General features: G+C 37.0%; 1 protein-coding gene across 1 annotated transcript in view; it reads right to left on the bottom strand.

Annotated features, from left to right (window-relative positions):
- Positions 1–17,322, bottom strand: part of OCA2 (OCA2 melanosomal transmembrane protein) — a 185,898-nt gene that overhangs the window by 156,796 nt on the left and 11,780 nt on the right. The window contains exons 2-5 of the mRNA XM_070943323.1: positions 10,039–10,137; positions 8,722–8,913; positions 3,121–3,178; positions 2,353–2,425 (exon numbers count right to left, since the gene is read on the bottom strand). Coding sequence (XP_070799424.1) covers positions 2,353–2,425; positions 3,121–3,178; positions 8,722–8,913; positions 10,039–10,137 — 422 coding nt within the window. The remainder of the gene's footprint in view (positions 1–2,352; positions 2,426–3,120; positions 3,179–8,721; positions 8,914–10,038; positions 10,138–17,322) is intronic.

Below are 17,322 nucleotides of genomic sequence, written 5' to 3' on the forward strand. Positions count from 1 at the left end.
AGTTTCCATTCATTGTTCACTGTGCTGCTCTCTAGTGCTTTGGAAAATAAGTTGACCCCTTCTTCTTTGTGGCAGCCCCTCAAATACTTGAATGTATGATATCATCTCTACTCCTTTTCTTTAAATTTGCTAAATAAGCACTTAAGGAAGTTGATTTCTCCCTTTCCCATAGCTTCTTAGATACCTTGCTCATGTTCCTTGGACTTGGTGTTAGATGGAAGCTGGTTGTTGATATAACTGGCATTCCTGCTGTGGGAAGCACCCAATGTAACTCAAACTGTTTTCATTATCTTCATGTTTTTTCTTTATCTTCCATCACAACACAAAAATGGAATTGTCCCAAGTTATATTAGGAACTGTCCAACTCCTTAGATATAGACATCTGAAAATTCTTTTCAAATAATATGCCTAGCAAAAACTTCTGGTCTTGAACAAAAGACTGTCTCTACAAATGCTTTCCATTGTCAAGCTTTTGATCTTTTCAGTCAATAAAATCACCAAGGAAAAGGAACAGCAACCTTACTGTTTTGGAATGTTACACTAAAGCTATTTAATTTGAATCTTTGCCAGTGTGAGCAAACACATCAATAAAGTTTAAGAGCAAATCTTAATAGACATGAAAAATGCCCATTAGTTACAGCATGGTGAAGGGGTTGATGATATTAGGAAGGGTATAATTTCTCTGGTTTAATATCTAACAATAACAGCCAATCCATCTTAGCAGGACATCAATTGTACATTAGAGAAATAGTCAAGCAAGGTAAAATAATAAAGAGTAAAGAAGAAGAGGAAACAAGAACATTTGAAGCTGTCAGATTCATCACTCTTAAAATATTTTATCAACTTTTACAGTACTAGGGAAGGGGGAGGGGGAGGGGGAGGGGGAGGGAAAGGGAAGGGAGGAGAGGAGAGGAGAGGAGAGGAGTTCAGCAAATATCTATCAGCAAGATCTCTGAGATAACCTTCACATGAAGTTCATGCACAACATTCACACTCTCCACTTTAGTTATTTTCCCAACCAACCATCCAAAGCCAGGGGAAATAAACTCCTTAGTGCTTCTAAAATCCCATCAAAATGTGTGTATATGCCAATATGTGCATATAGTGTGTGTGTGTGTGTGTGTGTGTGTGTGTGTGTGTGTGTGTGAACATCCTTAAATTAAGGGAGACTCACTGGATTAGGGAAAGAGGCCAGCCTAAAAGTCAATCTTTAGCAGGAGGAAAACAATTTTTTTACAAATGAGGATGTTTCTTGATTCTTGATCTGTTAGAAGCACAGTAGGCCTTTATCAATTCATACCACAGCAGGCTACCATTACCAATCAGTGAGGGAAAAACAAGATGAAAGAGGGGCAATTTATATAAAGTACCCTGTGAAACATCTTCTGTCAACCCAAACCCAAAATAAAGATATGCAACGCAGCATCCTTGACATGAGTTCATTGCAGAGATGCAGAACATGTTACTTCATGTACTGCCAATTCTATTCCATGTTTTCACCCAGCCTTCAAGATATGTATCAGTTCACTTTACTTAACTTCTCTCACTGCTTTGTAATGACAGTTCTGTTCTATGCACTCCATTCAAGTGTTGCTCTTATTGCTATGCTGAACTTTTTTCTGGAATTCACACCATCTGGAATTTCTTCTGAAATTCACAACTCAAACTACAAAGCTAAGTCAATAAATAATGAAAAAGCATCCATCACAGGTCAATAGAATGCTATGCCAAGTATGCTCTTTATAGCATCTGACCCTATGTTTCTTAACATGGATCACTAGTTATTGTACTTCTCCGAAAGCCTTTCTCAATCTGTTGCCTCCCAGATATAGTATCCCAAGCCAATGTTCTGATAGAAATAATGGGACTTCAAGTCCCAAAATGCATTTGGAAGAGAACGGGTTGGAAATGCCATAGAGTAGTCCACAATGGACAGCCTGCATTCCATGCATCATTGCTGGGTGACAGTTATAGCTGTATATAAAACACAAGGTACATTTTAATTTAAAACTGAACATTTGCTTTCATCCAAAGGTATTAGGCACTCTATGATGGTTATATTTCTGAAAGTAACATTTCAGGGAGAAGCTAAAAGAGATATGAAATCAGATCTTCAATACCACTTGGTTCATGATCTTAGAAAACAGTTTTGCAAATATATTAATTATTGGTTTTAAAAACAGAAAAGTACTTACTATCAGGATCTCTAAAGAAAGAAATCATTGTCAATATTTAATTGAGCAAACAAAATAAAAGCCATTAAATATCAAGCATGTTTTTGAATTGGCCTATTATCAGCAACTTGGGTCTACACTATTCTGCTGTTGTGATTTCCAAAAAGGTAAAGGATACTGTAAATGTCCACAGGTGAAACAGCCAGCATCTGCCAAGATGTTCTGTTTTCAGGATGAATACTAAACAAAATCTGGGAATACATCCAATAATTGTATTTCAGTTAACAAGTTATTAAATAAACTCTCCCTAAACTTGTTTCTATTGATGAAATAACTACAAAGAACAAATGTTTTCTAATCATGATTCCCTAAAATGCCCCCCTCTTCCATGGTCCAGTTCCGAATGGGGTGCAGACCGGCACTAGGCCACAGACCAGGGGCTGTGGGGGGTCCCTGATCTACTTCATTGCTGCCCAGCCACTGCTACTTTTCCTATCCTTTCCACGAAAGTGCACAGGTAGTGCCTTAAAAATATACTCTTTGCTCTATTCTTAGTATTACAGAATGGCATGGGGAGAATACAGAGTTTACAATAGAGCAGAAACATTGTTTTCTTATGCTTTCTAGTCTTTTATTTTTAAATTATATTCCAATAGAATGTTCAGGGGAATACTACTGGTATTAAAGAAAAAACAAATAAGCAAATAAGATTATTACCAATATTTCTCCTTTATTGCTATTTGTGTTCAGTAACATTTCTTTCACTATTCCATATTGAAATAGGAAGGGACAAAATCTGAAAAGCACCTTACCAATGATCTCCTCAAAATTGGAGCCAGGCTCAGGAATTATTAATAAAACATCCCACAATGCTATTTTGTAGGTCTTGCTTATACTATCAGTTTTAGCTTTTGGATAGGTATCATTCTCAAAATTGAATACTCACAGAGCATATAACTACAAAGATAAAAAGGCATGAAACCTTTAGGAGTTTTAAGCAGCATCTGTAAAATAAGAAGAAAGATTCACAAAGAACACCAGGAAATAACATAAGTCATGAAGTCATCAAGGACTGTGTTTGAGGACCTGAGAAAATGTGATTGATTAGACAAAGATTACATAATTTCTACAGATGAGTTTTTAAATTGTTTTATGCTATAAATATATAAGAAAGTTCTATGCACTGATTCAGTCAGTTAAACTCAGAACTATCTAAAACTTCCAAAAATAATCCTTTCGCATTTCTAACTTCCTGGAGACAAAATTGCAAAACACATGGATGACTAGAAGACCTCCAAGGTCCCTCCCAACTCTGTTATTCTATTCTATTCTATTCTATTCTATTCTATTCTATTCTATTCTATTCTATTCTATTCTATTCTATTCTATTCTATTCTATTCATCACACAAATTCTGTCCACACCTTTTGATGTCAATAAAAATACCTCTTGTTCTCATTCTGCAATACCTTGCATGGAGTTCCCAAGGAGATAGGTACCAATGAACTGCTCACCCCAGGCATTTCTCTAATCACTGTGATACCTCAAAATCATTTCCCTTTCCAAAAAATCAAACTCATTAAAGATTACAAAATGAAAATGACAGTTGGTCCAGTGGTTAAAGCACCAGGCTAGAAACCAGGTGACTGTGAGTTCTAATCCCACTTTAGGCATGAAAGCCAGCTGGGTGACTTTGGACCAGTCACTCTTTCTCAGCCCATAACATCAGGCTCGGATGACAAGCTAGTGGGCTAATTTCTGTTGAAATTAATGCATCAATACTTGGTTAATTAAGAGCTGTGTGGGGGAAGCAGATACTATATTTTTAGGAAAATGCCAGGAAGAAAAAAAATGTAAATTATCAGAGGGAAAAATAACCTCAGTAGGAAACCTTCTGTACTAGAAAAATCAGTGGACCCTAAAGCAAAAGTGTTATTTGGCTTTGGTTTTTCCATAATGATTTTGTTGCTTTAAATTGATGCTCTATTTTGGTATACTGACGATTTTGCCCACAGAAAGGAGGAGATTATATGCTGTTCTTTTTCCTAAATATATGATTGTGAATATTGGGTATTTCATCAGGATTTTATGGGCGCATTAGTTTTCTTGGGGTAGGACATGATTCTAAGTTTGTCTGCCTTTTTGCTATATTTTCCCTGAATTTTGGAGAGCTGTCTGATGCAATATACATTTTGCCTGGATTTATGTGCGATGTGAGTTTTGCTCAAGTTTATGGCGGGGAAGAGAGAGATGTATGTATGATGTGAATGACTGTTTTGCCTTTGTGGGTGGGATTGTCTGAATATCAGTTTTATGAGAAACAACTACTTTGCTTTTGTAGTGGCAAACAAGTAATTCATCATTGGAAGCTCAGAACACATTTAATTTATCTTGACAATATTTCGGGCCAAGTTATTGGGCTCTGCATTTATCGGTTTTCCTTCTATGACGCAGACATTGCGAGCTCTAAACTGTTAGTTCTAAAAGTATCTTTGTGTTCTTTTAATTTGACTCCACTTCTATAATAGGGTTAGTTTTCTGCGCAAATTACTTTTCTTTCAGCATCACTATTTTCTGTTGCATGATTAGTCATAACATACAGTGATAAGTGTTTGCAAATAGGTAAACTCTGTCCATCTCATTATGGAAGAAGCCCCTTAAAACTCCAAGCAAGCCACTTAGAGATACTTGACTTAACTGCTAATTAGCTAAATAACTCATGTTTTCCTGCCCATATCATGGATACGCAAGGGTAACAGCAGTAGACTATACAATGCAGTCTACATTTTGTCCTTTTTACTAATGATGAGAAAGATTGAAACAAAATGAAATTTGGCTATTCTACGTGTAATACATATATTATATCTGACATGTCTTGTTTTTGCAGTTGACAATGCCTCTACACAACTTTGTCTGCCTCGGAAGCAAAATGTTAATAGTTGAATGAGAGACTACCAGGGAATTAAGGGCTATGAACTAGATGGGAGAAGTCAAAAAATATCCTGAAAGAATAGGAAACCACTTACATAGTTTTTATGAAAAAAGGAATGCGCTTTGCATTTTGGGAGTTTGGGCGTGCATGCGTGCATACGTGCGCGCGTGCTCACACTCTGGGCACTCGGTCCAGAAAAGGTTAGCCATCACTGTCATAAACCAAAGACAAGCTTTAACCTTTTGAATTAAGATTTAAATTTAAAATATGATGTCTAGAAAAAGACTGTTCATAATAGCAATAACAATCAGGAAACATTAAACTAACCATTTAAATGTCCAGAAAAGCACTTCCTTAAAATAATAAACTCAACTAAGTAATCAGGAGATAGGAACTTGTTAATCAACTATAACACCTAAGAGTATTCTTTTCACTGACCAGCAATCCTTTAACATATTAGATAAATGCTCTGATGAGTTGAATTAGCCATAATGAAGACTGGTCTTATAAACAATTGCCATCCAAATATCTACCCTAGAATTCATTGTATTGAAGTTTTACCTTTGCCATTTGGGACTTGCTTTGTTTGCAGTTATTTTTTGCCTATCGTGTTGATGACTGCCCCCCCCCCCCAAAAATGAGGTGGTTTTTTTTTTTTTTCTTTTCAGATCTGCATCACACATGGCACAGCTATTTCACAGTAACTATGCAGATTTAGGCCACCTCAGCATCTGGAAACTCCAGTATGTTTATTCAACAGGACTGCATGAAAGTATTTTGGGGAACAATTTATCAAGTGTGTGTGTCTGCTGCAGCACCAGGGATACAATGCAGGACTAGCTGCCAACTGTTCTGCATAACCAGGGCAATTATATTGGGCTGTGCTTACACAACAATGATACAAACAAAGAAAAGCTGGGCAGCTTTTAATGTATTCCTATATTCATAATTAAAATAGAAGAGGGAAGGTCAGGAAGGAAGGAAGAGTGCAAAAGAAAAATAATAGGCATGATTTCATACTGATTCTAGGAATTTATATCTATCTTCTTGCTGCCAGCTGAGCTGTTGTATGTGACAGTAATTAACAACAGGGAATATTTGCTGCTGTGTTTTCTGACTCCAACTAGTCAGTACATCAGTACCAACAATAATACATTCTTCTTTTATTCCTTTATTGTCTCAGAATATAAATATGGATGGGTTGTTTCAAAGAGTCTACTACGTGAAATGTGAATTTCTGAGCAGATTGCCATGCCTCACTAAGACTTTCTTCATAAAAACAGTGCCAAGTTTACACAACTGTAGTTGTGCCCTTCTGCCTACGAACACTTTAATATAGTATGAGCTAGGATGACAGATAAGCTCACAGGATATTTAATGATTTCCACATCCCTAACCTAGATGCATGGCTGCACTAGGCAATGAACCAAAATAACTAATGATCTGCAAGAAATATATATTGCCATTTGCTATATTTTTGCTGAAATAAAACCTTTTATTAAACTATATGATATTTTGTTATGTCTTTAATATTTTGGTTAGGTAAATGGTATGTGCATATATGGGCATCGGGAGGTGGGGAGGGGAGGCTAAGTGGGTAATTCATTTTAAGAAATAAAATGATCATTGACTGATTGAATTATTAAAACATAATAGGAAATAACAGAGTTGGAAGGGACCTGAGAGGTCTTCTTGTCCAACGCCCTGCTCAAGGAGGACACCTATACCATTTCAGACAGGTGGCTGTCCAGTGTTTTCTTAAAAGCTTCCAGTGAGGGAGCACCCACAACCTCTGAAGGCAAGCCATTCCATTGGTTAATTGTTCTCATTGTTAGGAAATTTGTCCTTAGTTCTAGGTTGCTTCTTTTCTTGATTAGTTTCCATCCATTGACTCTTGCCTTCTGGTGCTTTGGAAAATAGGTTGACCCTCTCTTCTTTGTTTCAGCCCTTCACATATTGGAACACTGCTATCATGTCATCCCTTTTCACTACACTAAAAAGGTAAAGGCTTCCCGTTGCACATATGTGCTAGTCGTTCCCGACTCTGGGGCGGTGCTCATCTCCATTTCAAAGCCGAAGAGCCAGCGCTGTCCGAAGACATCTCCATGGTCATGTGGCCAGCATGACTAAACGCCAAAGGTGCACGGAAAGCTGTTACCTTCCCACCAAAGGTGATCCCTATTTTTCTACTTGCATTTTTTACATGCTTCCTAACTGCTAGGTTGGCAGAAGCTGGGACAAGTAACGGGAGCTCACCCTGTATGGGGCACTAGGGATTCGAACTGCTGAACTGACAACCTTTCGATCAACAAGCTCAGTGTCTTAGCCACTGAGCCACCACATCTACACTACACTACACTACACATACACTAGACATACCCAATTTCTGAAATCATTCTTCATACATTTTAGCCTCCAGCCCCCTAATTATCTTTGTTGCTCTTTTCTGCACTCTTTCCAAAGTCTCTACATCTTTTTAGAAAGTGGTGCATAAAGAGAGTGCAGACTTGGTACAAAATATCTGTGGGAAATGAAATTATGTGTCTGCTTTTATGAATTGGGGAACTGCTCTAAAAAAATCTAGAAGTAGATTGCGAAATAAGAGCAAAAATTGACTGATAAGACATGCTTTCTCACATGAATATATGTAAGAAATCATACAATAAAACCACATCTGTTTGAATTATGCATCCACTAAATCATCTGAAATACACATATTAGTAGTGATGTTTTGCAATAGATTATAGAAAACAAATAAAGTGCCATTACTTTATTTCCAATGCTTTTCAAGGACAAACACATTTTAAAATGTATTGGGACTTAGTTGGAAATAAAATATAAATCTATTTCTTTTCCTTTCATCTACTTAATTAGGGTACATCTTTCCATTCCAAGTTTTAAAAAATCAGTAAGACCTACCTCTGAATAGTTTCCAACATAACAGGAATATGTTTTTGTGGTGTCTCTTAGCAAGGTAGGTTAGAGGGAATAAACCCATATCTACATGACTGAAACTTGTACATGTTACAGAATTGTCACAGTATGAATTTTTAGTTGACCATGTGATGCAGAAATCACAGAAGTCACCAGTTAGATAGTGTGCAAAGAGTTTTTTTACTTTACTGATTCCATAGATTAAAAAGATTCCTTAAATCAGATCATGCTTTCAAATGCAGATAAGGGCCTAAGCAGAGTTGAGAGAGAAAAAACACCATTAAACTATGTAGGGCTTATTTCTAAATTTATAGCTAGGATTATTTCTTTGTTTACTTTATCACACATCTTTCTCTATAAAACTAATGTAACTGAGAACACAAGTCAAAGCATAATTAAGAACACTTAAACAGAAATAAAAACAATAATCTTCCAGCAACCAAAGCGTACTTAAATTTTAACAGCATTGTTAAAATAAAAAGGGCATTCCTTCACATAAAGTACGTTCTAGGGAGGTAAAGGAGGTTATATTCCAGAATTGTAATATTATAAGATGGCTATAAATCTGATCAGATGTTATTATCTATCTCATTGGACTGTTCTGCTTGAATCAATAGCACGTTTTAGCAAAGGAGTGTTACTTTATTTATTTGCTGTAAAGAAAAAAATCTCAAAACAATACCTCATCTTGGATAAATTGAATTTGATATGAAAATTGTCCAATATTTCACATTTTTCTGAGCAGGAAGCAGATCTGGAGAAGCTGGTCATTTCACTTCCTGGCTGAGACCTCTGCTCAAATTCGGCAGAACTGTTTTCCCAAGACTCATCATCTGTGATGAAATCTGTATTGTGAACATCTGTACATCTTAACCTATAAAACATCATGGAGACAGCTATCAGTATAAATTATGATCTGATCTTCTCGAATTTGTCCCATTGGGAGCTAGGGCTACTGTAAAACAGCAGAATTTAAGGATGCTAATCTTTTTAGAATATGTCTGCTTGTGAACATGATATGTCTTTAAACCTGTGAGGAATATAACTTAATGTGCCATTTATACTTTGCAATAAGTAACAATGCTGACTTTTTCCATTACAGGAGAAACCTCAGCATTAGAGCACTTTCAATCAAAATATTCTACACTTCTGGGGTTTCAGGGAGATGTTCTCTCACTACCATATTGCTAAGCTTGACTAATCAATTATTTTATTTATTTATTCACCTTTGATGGCCATCCAATTCACAGTGATTCTGAGCAGTGTACAAACATACTAAAAGCCATCATAAAAAGAAAATGATACATATCAAAATAGCAAAATAAACTGAAAATCAATACGCTACAGTATTTCCTAGAGTTGAGAATTAGGTTGGGTTCACTCAACCATCTGGTCTACAGAAAGCTCCATTTAAAGCCTATTGATTGTTATCAGTCAACCAAGAGTGTATCCCATGAAATTATCCATGTCATCCTTGGGGAAATGGCTAAATAAAGTATTTCTAGGTCAGGAATCCTCCTGAGTAATCTCAGAATATCCTAGATTTTAGGAGAAAGAAGAGTTGCTTTCCAAGGATAACTCCAAGGAAAACTTATATATCTTAGCTAGATAGAAGGAAGAGTACAAATATATTTCCAAAAATGATTATATATTTTTACTGTTGATCAATGTCTTTGTAGATCCATGACCAGAACATAACTCCCCATTATTTGATAAGATATAGGGTTCTATTATAGTTGTCTTATTATAGAAGAAAGAGAATGTCAGCAATGCTTTGTTGATAGTTATTTGTGTATCTACCAGTAATTTATAACTCACTTTGCTTCGCAAACTTAAAGTGGTATACTTCACATTTATTTCTCTAACGTTTAGGTTATTTATGATATACCAGTAGAAGCATAGGGATGAGCCCCTTTCAAAGAAGTTAGGACTTCAGCCATTAATAATATATTCTGGGCTCAATATCAAGTAAGATACACATTTAAAAAAACACTCTTACCCATTGCTTTTAGTGGAAGCTTTCATCAGAGGAGTCCTTTCTGTAAAACAGTTATCTTCTGATCTTGTGCTGAAGAATTTTGACAAACTGTAATGATACCTTTAAAAAATGTAATTGTTAATTGTTAGAGTAATCATCTCTCCAAAGCAGTATATGTAGTTCATATGTCAGTAGACAAACTGATTTAATATTAGATTAAGCAAATACATTGATTTTTAGGATTTCTGTTAGAACTGGCAAAAAATATTATCTGTTTTTCATTTTCACTTCTTCTTGTAGTAATAACACTGCTTTTCTTACAAATCTTTTTTTCCAAGAAGCATCTGCCCATATATCCAAATACTTTTTCTCAATTCCTGATCAAAGTAATCAAGGAAGCAATTATTTCACTTCTGATTTTTCCCCAGCTACTTGAGAAATGTATTTTTATCTTCATTATCTAGAAGCTTAAAAATATTATTGATATACATTTTCCAATCAATCTTCCCTTCTTGGGGTACCAACTCAGAATTCTGCCTCTTATGTAAATCTTTGTAAACCACCTTATTTATGGTTAGGAGGGATGCTGAGGAAAAAAGGAGTTTGCTATAAATATATACAGTGTAAAAACTGTATAGCTTGAAAAATGAAGTTCTGGTGCACCACCAGTCATTTTTAAAATGGGAGCAATTATATATTTTACAGCAATAAAATAATAATAAATACTTCCAAAAATGAGAGTAATGTGTTTTAAATTATAGCACCATCAACAATAGTTGAACCTCATTAGATTAACATTTTCTAATTTTCTAGTATAAATTTGTATGATGATATTTTCAACAAGATAAAACTAATGGAAATATTAGAAAAGAAACACAGAATTTAATAAAGTACAGTGAATATATATATATAGGGAACACGGTGGCTCAGTGGCTAAGATGCTGAGCTTGTCAATCAAAAGGTTGGCAGTTCAGCGGTTCGTATCTCTAGTGCCGCGTAATGGGGTGAGCTCCCGTTACTTATCCCAGCTTCTGCCAACCTGTCAGTTCGGAAGCACGTAAAAAATGCAAGTAGAAAAATAGGGACCACCTTTGGTGGGAAGGTAACAGTGTTCCATGCACCTTTGGCATTTAGTCATGCTGGCTACATGACCATAGAGACATCTTTGGACAGCGCTCGCTCTTCGGCTTTGAAACGGAGATGAGCACCACCCCCTAGAGTCGGGAACGACTAGCACATATGTGCGAGGGGAACCTTTACCTTTACCTTTTAGTGAATATATGTATATATAAGAAAACAGGAAGAGAAATAAAAATAGAAAAGAAAAAATATCATAAAAAAGAGTTGTCCAATATTTTTGGCATAGATTATAAGTGCATTTATATTTTATCCCTTCTCTTAAGTTTTTTTCATAATTTCCTTCTTTCCATAAACTACTGTTTCTAATCTTCAAACCCATAAATTACAAATCCATCTTTCTCTTTTTTTCAGTAAAAAGCCAGAAAGGGTTTCCAGGCACTAAGCTTTCTGTTATCAAGCTTAAATGCAATTGTAGACCTTAGAAGTTACCAATGATTTCTCAAAATATGGAAACAGAACCTTGGCAATCTCTGAGGACTAATATTGTAACAGTGTTTATTCACCCATGATTGTGCTTTGTTGCTAAAATTTCTTTTAGTCCTAAATGACTAATTGCTTCATAAACATGGACTGGGTAGCAAAAACATGCCCGTGAATTTAGTCCACTTGCTGACTGGAACATGCTAGTTGAGGCTTTTTCAATAATCTAGAGACATTGTATGGAATATACTTAGCATGGAAACATTGCTACTCATTGTATCAAAAACTTTGAGACTTATGTGATGAATATATATGGTTGGCTTTGCTATTTGGAAGTAGGTTCTGCATGCTTTTGCTCTTGAAGAAATGGATTAGCAAAAAGTATACTTACTGAACGGGTGATTGTTCTTAAATATAGATAGTTGACTGACAACCATTAGTGTGAAGTTACAACAGCACTGAAAAAGTGACTTTCAACCAGCCCTCATATTTATGACCATCACAACAGCCACACAATCACATGATTAAAATTCAGGCACTTGGCAACTAGCATGTATTTATTACACATTTAGTATCCAGGTATCATGTGATCGCCATTTGCAACCTTCTCAGCCAGCTTCCAACAAGCAAAGTCAATGGGAGAAGCCAGATTCACTTAACCACGTGATTCACTTAACCATGGCAAAAAGAGCACAAAATTGGGTGCAAATCACTTAACAACTACCTTGCCTAACAGCAGAAATATTATTCCAGTTGTGTCATATGTTGAGGACTACATGTATTGCTCTTATTCACAGGTAACATACCAGATGTATGATGTTAATTTAACTTTAAACCCATCCTATATTCTGGCTTTTGCACCATCGCAAAACATAGTTATGCTGTGCAACAGCTGATCATCCAAATAGGGGTCCATAGGCAGGTATGTTCAAAGACTGCTTGCAATCAATGAGCCATGATTAAATTAATGAAAAGAGAATTTGACAAGTTTTTTTTACTGCAAAGCCTCTATAACAGGAGAAGACCAACACTTCATTCTTCCCATTCCTTAAGGACCAGAAAAGGCATTGACATATATAAGGTCTTCACCAGTTGAAAGGAAGAAATTTAGAGGGTTTTTTCATCAGTGCTGCTTAATTTTTATTTATTTATTGTTGTACCTTCAAGTCAGTGTTGACTCCTGATGATTGCCTGGACGAGTCCCTAAATTTTATCAGCTTAAAAACCATGAGAGCATTCATATTATCATTCTCTTTATTTTCCTAGTATATTTCCATTTCTTCCTTCTATAATTTACAGCAACTCAGTCTCAAATGGAAAAAATACAAGAAACATCATCATAAACTGCAGTCTTATGGCATCGAGGAAGTATCCTGAGATTAGTGGAATCATGTGTATATGATTTCTTCTCTGAGATCAAAGAGAGAATTCCAGCCTTAGAAAATAAAAGGTCCCTCCCATCTGAGACTGATTGGAGAGTTTGCAAACAGGAAATAGAAATCCCCAGTAGTCTATCGAGACAGAGGAATCAAAGCCAGGAGGTCATGAATTAGGTTAATAGCACAAGATGTAAATCAGTAAACCAGTCAAACAGCAATTGAAATATTAAGAACCAATGAAGGAAGATGATTTATGAACTGACTACTCTAGACCAAGCCAAGTGTAAAAACGCTAGGGAATTCCTAGAAGCCTGGCACTCTGACAAATCAGCCATTAACAGGCACATAAACATAAACAACATCTACATATCATTCAAAAGAGGCAATCAACAAGCCAAAAAGGGAATAAAACACCTCCCTACCAGCAATCAACATCCAGGTGAACATAGATTAATACTAAGATTAACATTAGATTTACAATCAAGAAGCAAACAATACCTTAATCAAGGGACTGCCAAACAAGCTAACAGTAAATAGCCCAACCAAAGGACTACCAAGACCACTCTCACCAACACTGACAGAGCAAGCCATTAGAATATAAAATGAGAGCAAACCCCATTCCCTGCTAACACTGTTGATATTACCTAGTTTGGACAATGAAATGTCTACAAAAAAACCAACCAATGTAGAGAGCACCAAAGAGGCCTCATTTCAACTCGGAACTACAAATATTCCCTTCTTTCAATTTATGAATTGTGTTTGCTTCACCCAGGCCTTTAGTAAGGGGGAGTAAGGCCTTAACTTCATTTTCATCTTTTATCTTTCATGTTTTATTGGTTTTATTGTAATTTATTTTATAGTTGATTTGCCACTCAGTCATTGTGAATTAGGCAGCACAGATGTTGAATAAATTATGATCATTTTCATTATCTTCAGAATTGAGTCTGCTTTGACTAGAAGTTTGTGGACTTGAGTAAGCTCTTCTCTATGACAAGTGATTCTGAGCGAGCTTAGGGTTTGTCAGAAATAGATTTATGCTTTACTCTCTGTCTTTTACACCTTGTAGAGCTTCCTATGTCTGTGAGGTGATGGGAGAAATCCATAATATTTGTCTGAGGAGAATTCATGCTGTGGCAGCTAGAGTATTCCTCCAATTATACAAGTTTCTAAGCTGCTTACTTCCCTGAAAATGAATAAGAAGATTCATTTAAAACAATATGACAGCAGATCCCTTTTCCCTGGTCTCTTTAGAAACACCTGCAGCCTTTCATTCCCTGATATCAAGAGTTCCAACATTACATGAGGGTAAAAGACCTGAGAGTGAGTCAGAGAGAGAGTAAATTCAGAAATTATTCTATTCTAATTATTCTATTCCTATTAGACCCACAAGGCAGAACTGACTAAGAAATCAATGCCATGTAAGTCAGGTGTCAACTGTCCAATTGGTGAATCCAGAAAAAGAAACTCCTGGGACATTATTTTACCAAGAATATAAACTTTACTGAATAAACCACATTGGTATATTTTATTTATTTATTTATTTATTTATTTATTTTTATTTGATTTGATTTTTATACCGCCCTTCTCCAACAGGACTCAGGGCGGTGAACAGCCGAGATAAAACATAACATATAAAATTTAGAAACAATTTAAAAGACATTAAATAATTTCGGCCCTCAATTTAGAACAAGGATGTCAAACTGGCAGCCCGTGGGCTGGATGCATCATGTGCAGGCCATGCCACCCCAAAAAATGTCAAAAAAGGCAAAAAATGTCATGATATATCATGTGACATCACATGACACAACAAGTTTAACACTCATGGCATAGAAGAAGTGAAACCAGCTCTGGGTTTCCTGTACAAAAGCAAGCATAGTTAATTCCCACTTTCACTACGGGCCACTCACAGTCCATTATATCCACCAATCACTTCTATTCATTTTGTTATGGGAACCAGCCAGCCATGCTGGGATATCTGCTCAGTGTGTCCTTGAGGTGGGAGCATGTCTCATGGGAACCAATGATGCTTGGATGCCATTCCCCCAAACTTGCATTCCATTCTACCCCCTCCCCTTTTCTTTGTTAAGCTGCAAGCAAAGTGGAACATAGGTGAAAGTGCAAGTCAGTTGTGGGAAGTACCCCAAAAGGACCGTGCCAGAAACCTCATAGCACCAGAAATCTCAGAAAATAGTGCCAAGAGACTCAAGCCTTTCCCCCTTTAAGAAAACGAAGAAGCACCAGCTGAAAGAAAAACACAGAGCAGCCCTGCTAACAGAGCTGACAATAGAAACACTTAAGTAGAGCCATTAAGATAATGGGAATCAGACTAAAAAATAAACTCTCCAAGGTAAGCCCTTCTTCTCTTCTTCCTCCCTTCTTCCTGCCCCCTGACAGTATTAACCCTTAAGGATGAATAACAAAAGACCTGGGACCAAGATTAACCCACCAAAACAGGAAAACAAAACCCAGGGCAATCAGAAACACATCAAAACCCATCAAGCTGCAGGAGCTTCAAAGGAAAATTAAGAAGGAAAAGGTACAGGCCTGCCATCCCAATCCGCTTGCAAGCCAGAAATGCTCGAGATGTGTCACTATTTTTCTTGCCTTCCTAAATTAAAGAATCCCTTTTCTGCAGCTGGCTTTCATATCTATTTCTTCTCACCATTGGTGACTGCTTCCCAGCTGGGAAACGAACACAGGGAAATTTCTTCCAATATTTTGGCGACCACAAAGGGACTCCCCGCAATCCAGTTCCCAGACAGGACCTGGAGGACCATTACCTAGCCAGCACAGACCATTTGTCTGAGGTCCACGGACCCTGCCTGGACCTAATGGGTAATAAAGAGAGATTCCAAGTCTTGCACTCAACAGCTGTCAGAAAGAAGGTGAGTACCTCTAAATTTTAACTTTTAAAGCCCAGAAAAGTTTGGGAAATGTGTGTATGCCTTTGTCTGTAAGTGAGAGGACCCTTCTCCCAATCACAGCTGGATCTTGCTCCTTTTGTGCATTTCCTAACCACAGAAAGACCAACAGTCTGGAGAGCATGGGGGATTGCCAGAGCACAGGACCTTCTGTTAGGGAAAAAGGGAGAGCATGTGTGAAAGTGGAATGGACAAAAATGAATGAGAGTTGAACTTTGGGTAACCTGATGGGAAGCCCTGTGTATTAAGAGGTGCCCGTACTCGACTGCCTAAGGCAGCAGGTCCTCCCAGACATCCAAGAATCTGAAAACCAATGGCAGTGTTCCCTACAAAGGAGGTACTCGTACTCTGAGAGGAAACCAGAGTCCTCACAGATCATTTTTGTCTGAAAACTGACAGCAGCAGGCCCAGCTAAGCCAAAGTGAACCCCACCTCCTAGGGAGGGTTTCTGTCACTACCCTCAAGCTACAGCTTCCCATGTTCCCCTTCCACTCCTTGGTCTTATTGATGTTAAGGACCAGGTTATTTTCTCCACACCATGAAAGCATGTCTTTCAGCCCTGCACAGATGACTCTGCAAACTGTGGAAGCAGAGCACATGAATCCAGATGCTGCCTCCAGAGGAGACCTTCCATCCATTTGAGCCAGAAAATTGGGTTTGGATCCAGCCATCTACTAGACATTCATCATAGCAACCAGAGTGGAGCAAAATGCTATTCACAAGGCATTAGAAAACTAGAAGTTTTGCTATAGGAATGCTCAGAACTAGCAAGCAGGAAGGTTCTTCCCATCTCAACCACGGATTACATGAATCCAACATATCTGGAAGGCAACAAGTAGGAAAGGTGTTATGTCAGGTATGAAAAACCAGGTCCACATGTGATGATTCAAATTAACTGATTTATTGCTAAAAGCACATGAATCTTCTCAATTTATGGTAAGCACCTGGTTAGAACCAGATAAGGGTCAACGACACTTGAGGGGTTGGACTAAGTTTGCTTGATGCTCATAATAATTCTAAGCTCATTCCTCTTTTCACTTCTCCCCCTGCCAGTCCTTCTCCTATAGTTTAGGACTTTTCTCCGTATGTCCATCCTTTGGGATGAAGATGGAGAATGGGAAAAATGCTTCTCTTTCATAACACTCCTCAGTATAATCACAATGCAACAGCCTTTGGGGGAAGATTCTAGATTAGATTATTAGTATCTATTCCCTCTCTCTTAATAATTTGGTTGATTTTATTCTCCAGTTGCAGAAAGTGTTGGCAGATATGGCTTGCTCCTAAGAAAGCATTTAAATACAACTGATAATACAAAATCACCTAATTATAAACCAATCATTTAAAACCTTAATAAATTAACCCAATATTCCTTACTTATCAGGTGTCAACTGGGTGAGTATGAATCAAAAGCAAGCTCAATTCCCAGTCCATTCATCATGTTATAC

Source organism: Pituophis catenifer, unplaced genomic scaffold (assembly GCF_029215685.1).
Source record: "Pituophis catenifer annectens isolate HBS135680 unplaced genomic scaffold, rPitCat1.0.hap2 SCAF_4, whole genome shotgun sequence".
Lineage (NCBI taxonomy): Eukaryota > Metazoa > Chordata > Lepidosauria > Squamata > Colubridae > Pituophis > Pituophis catenifer.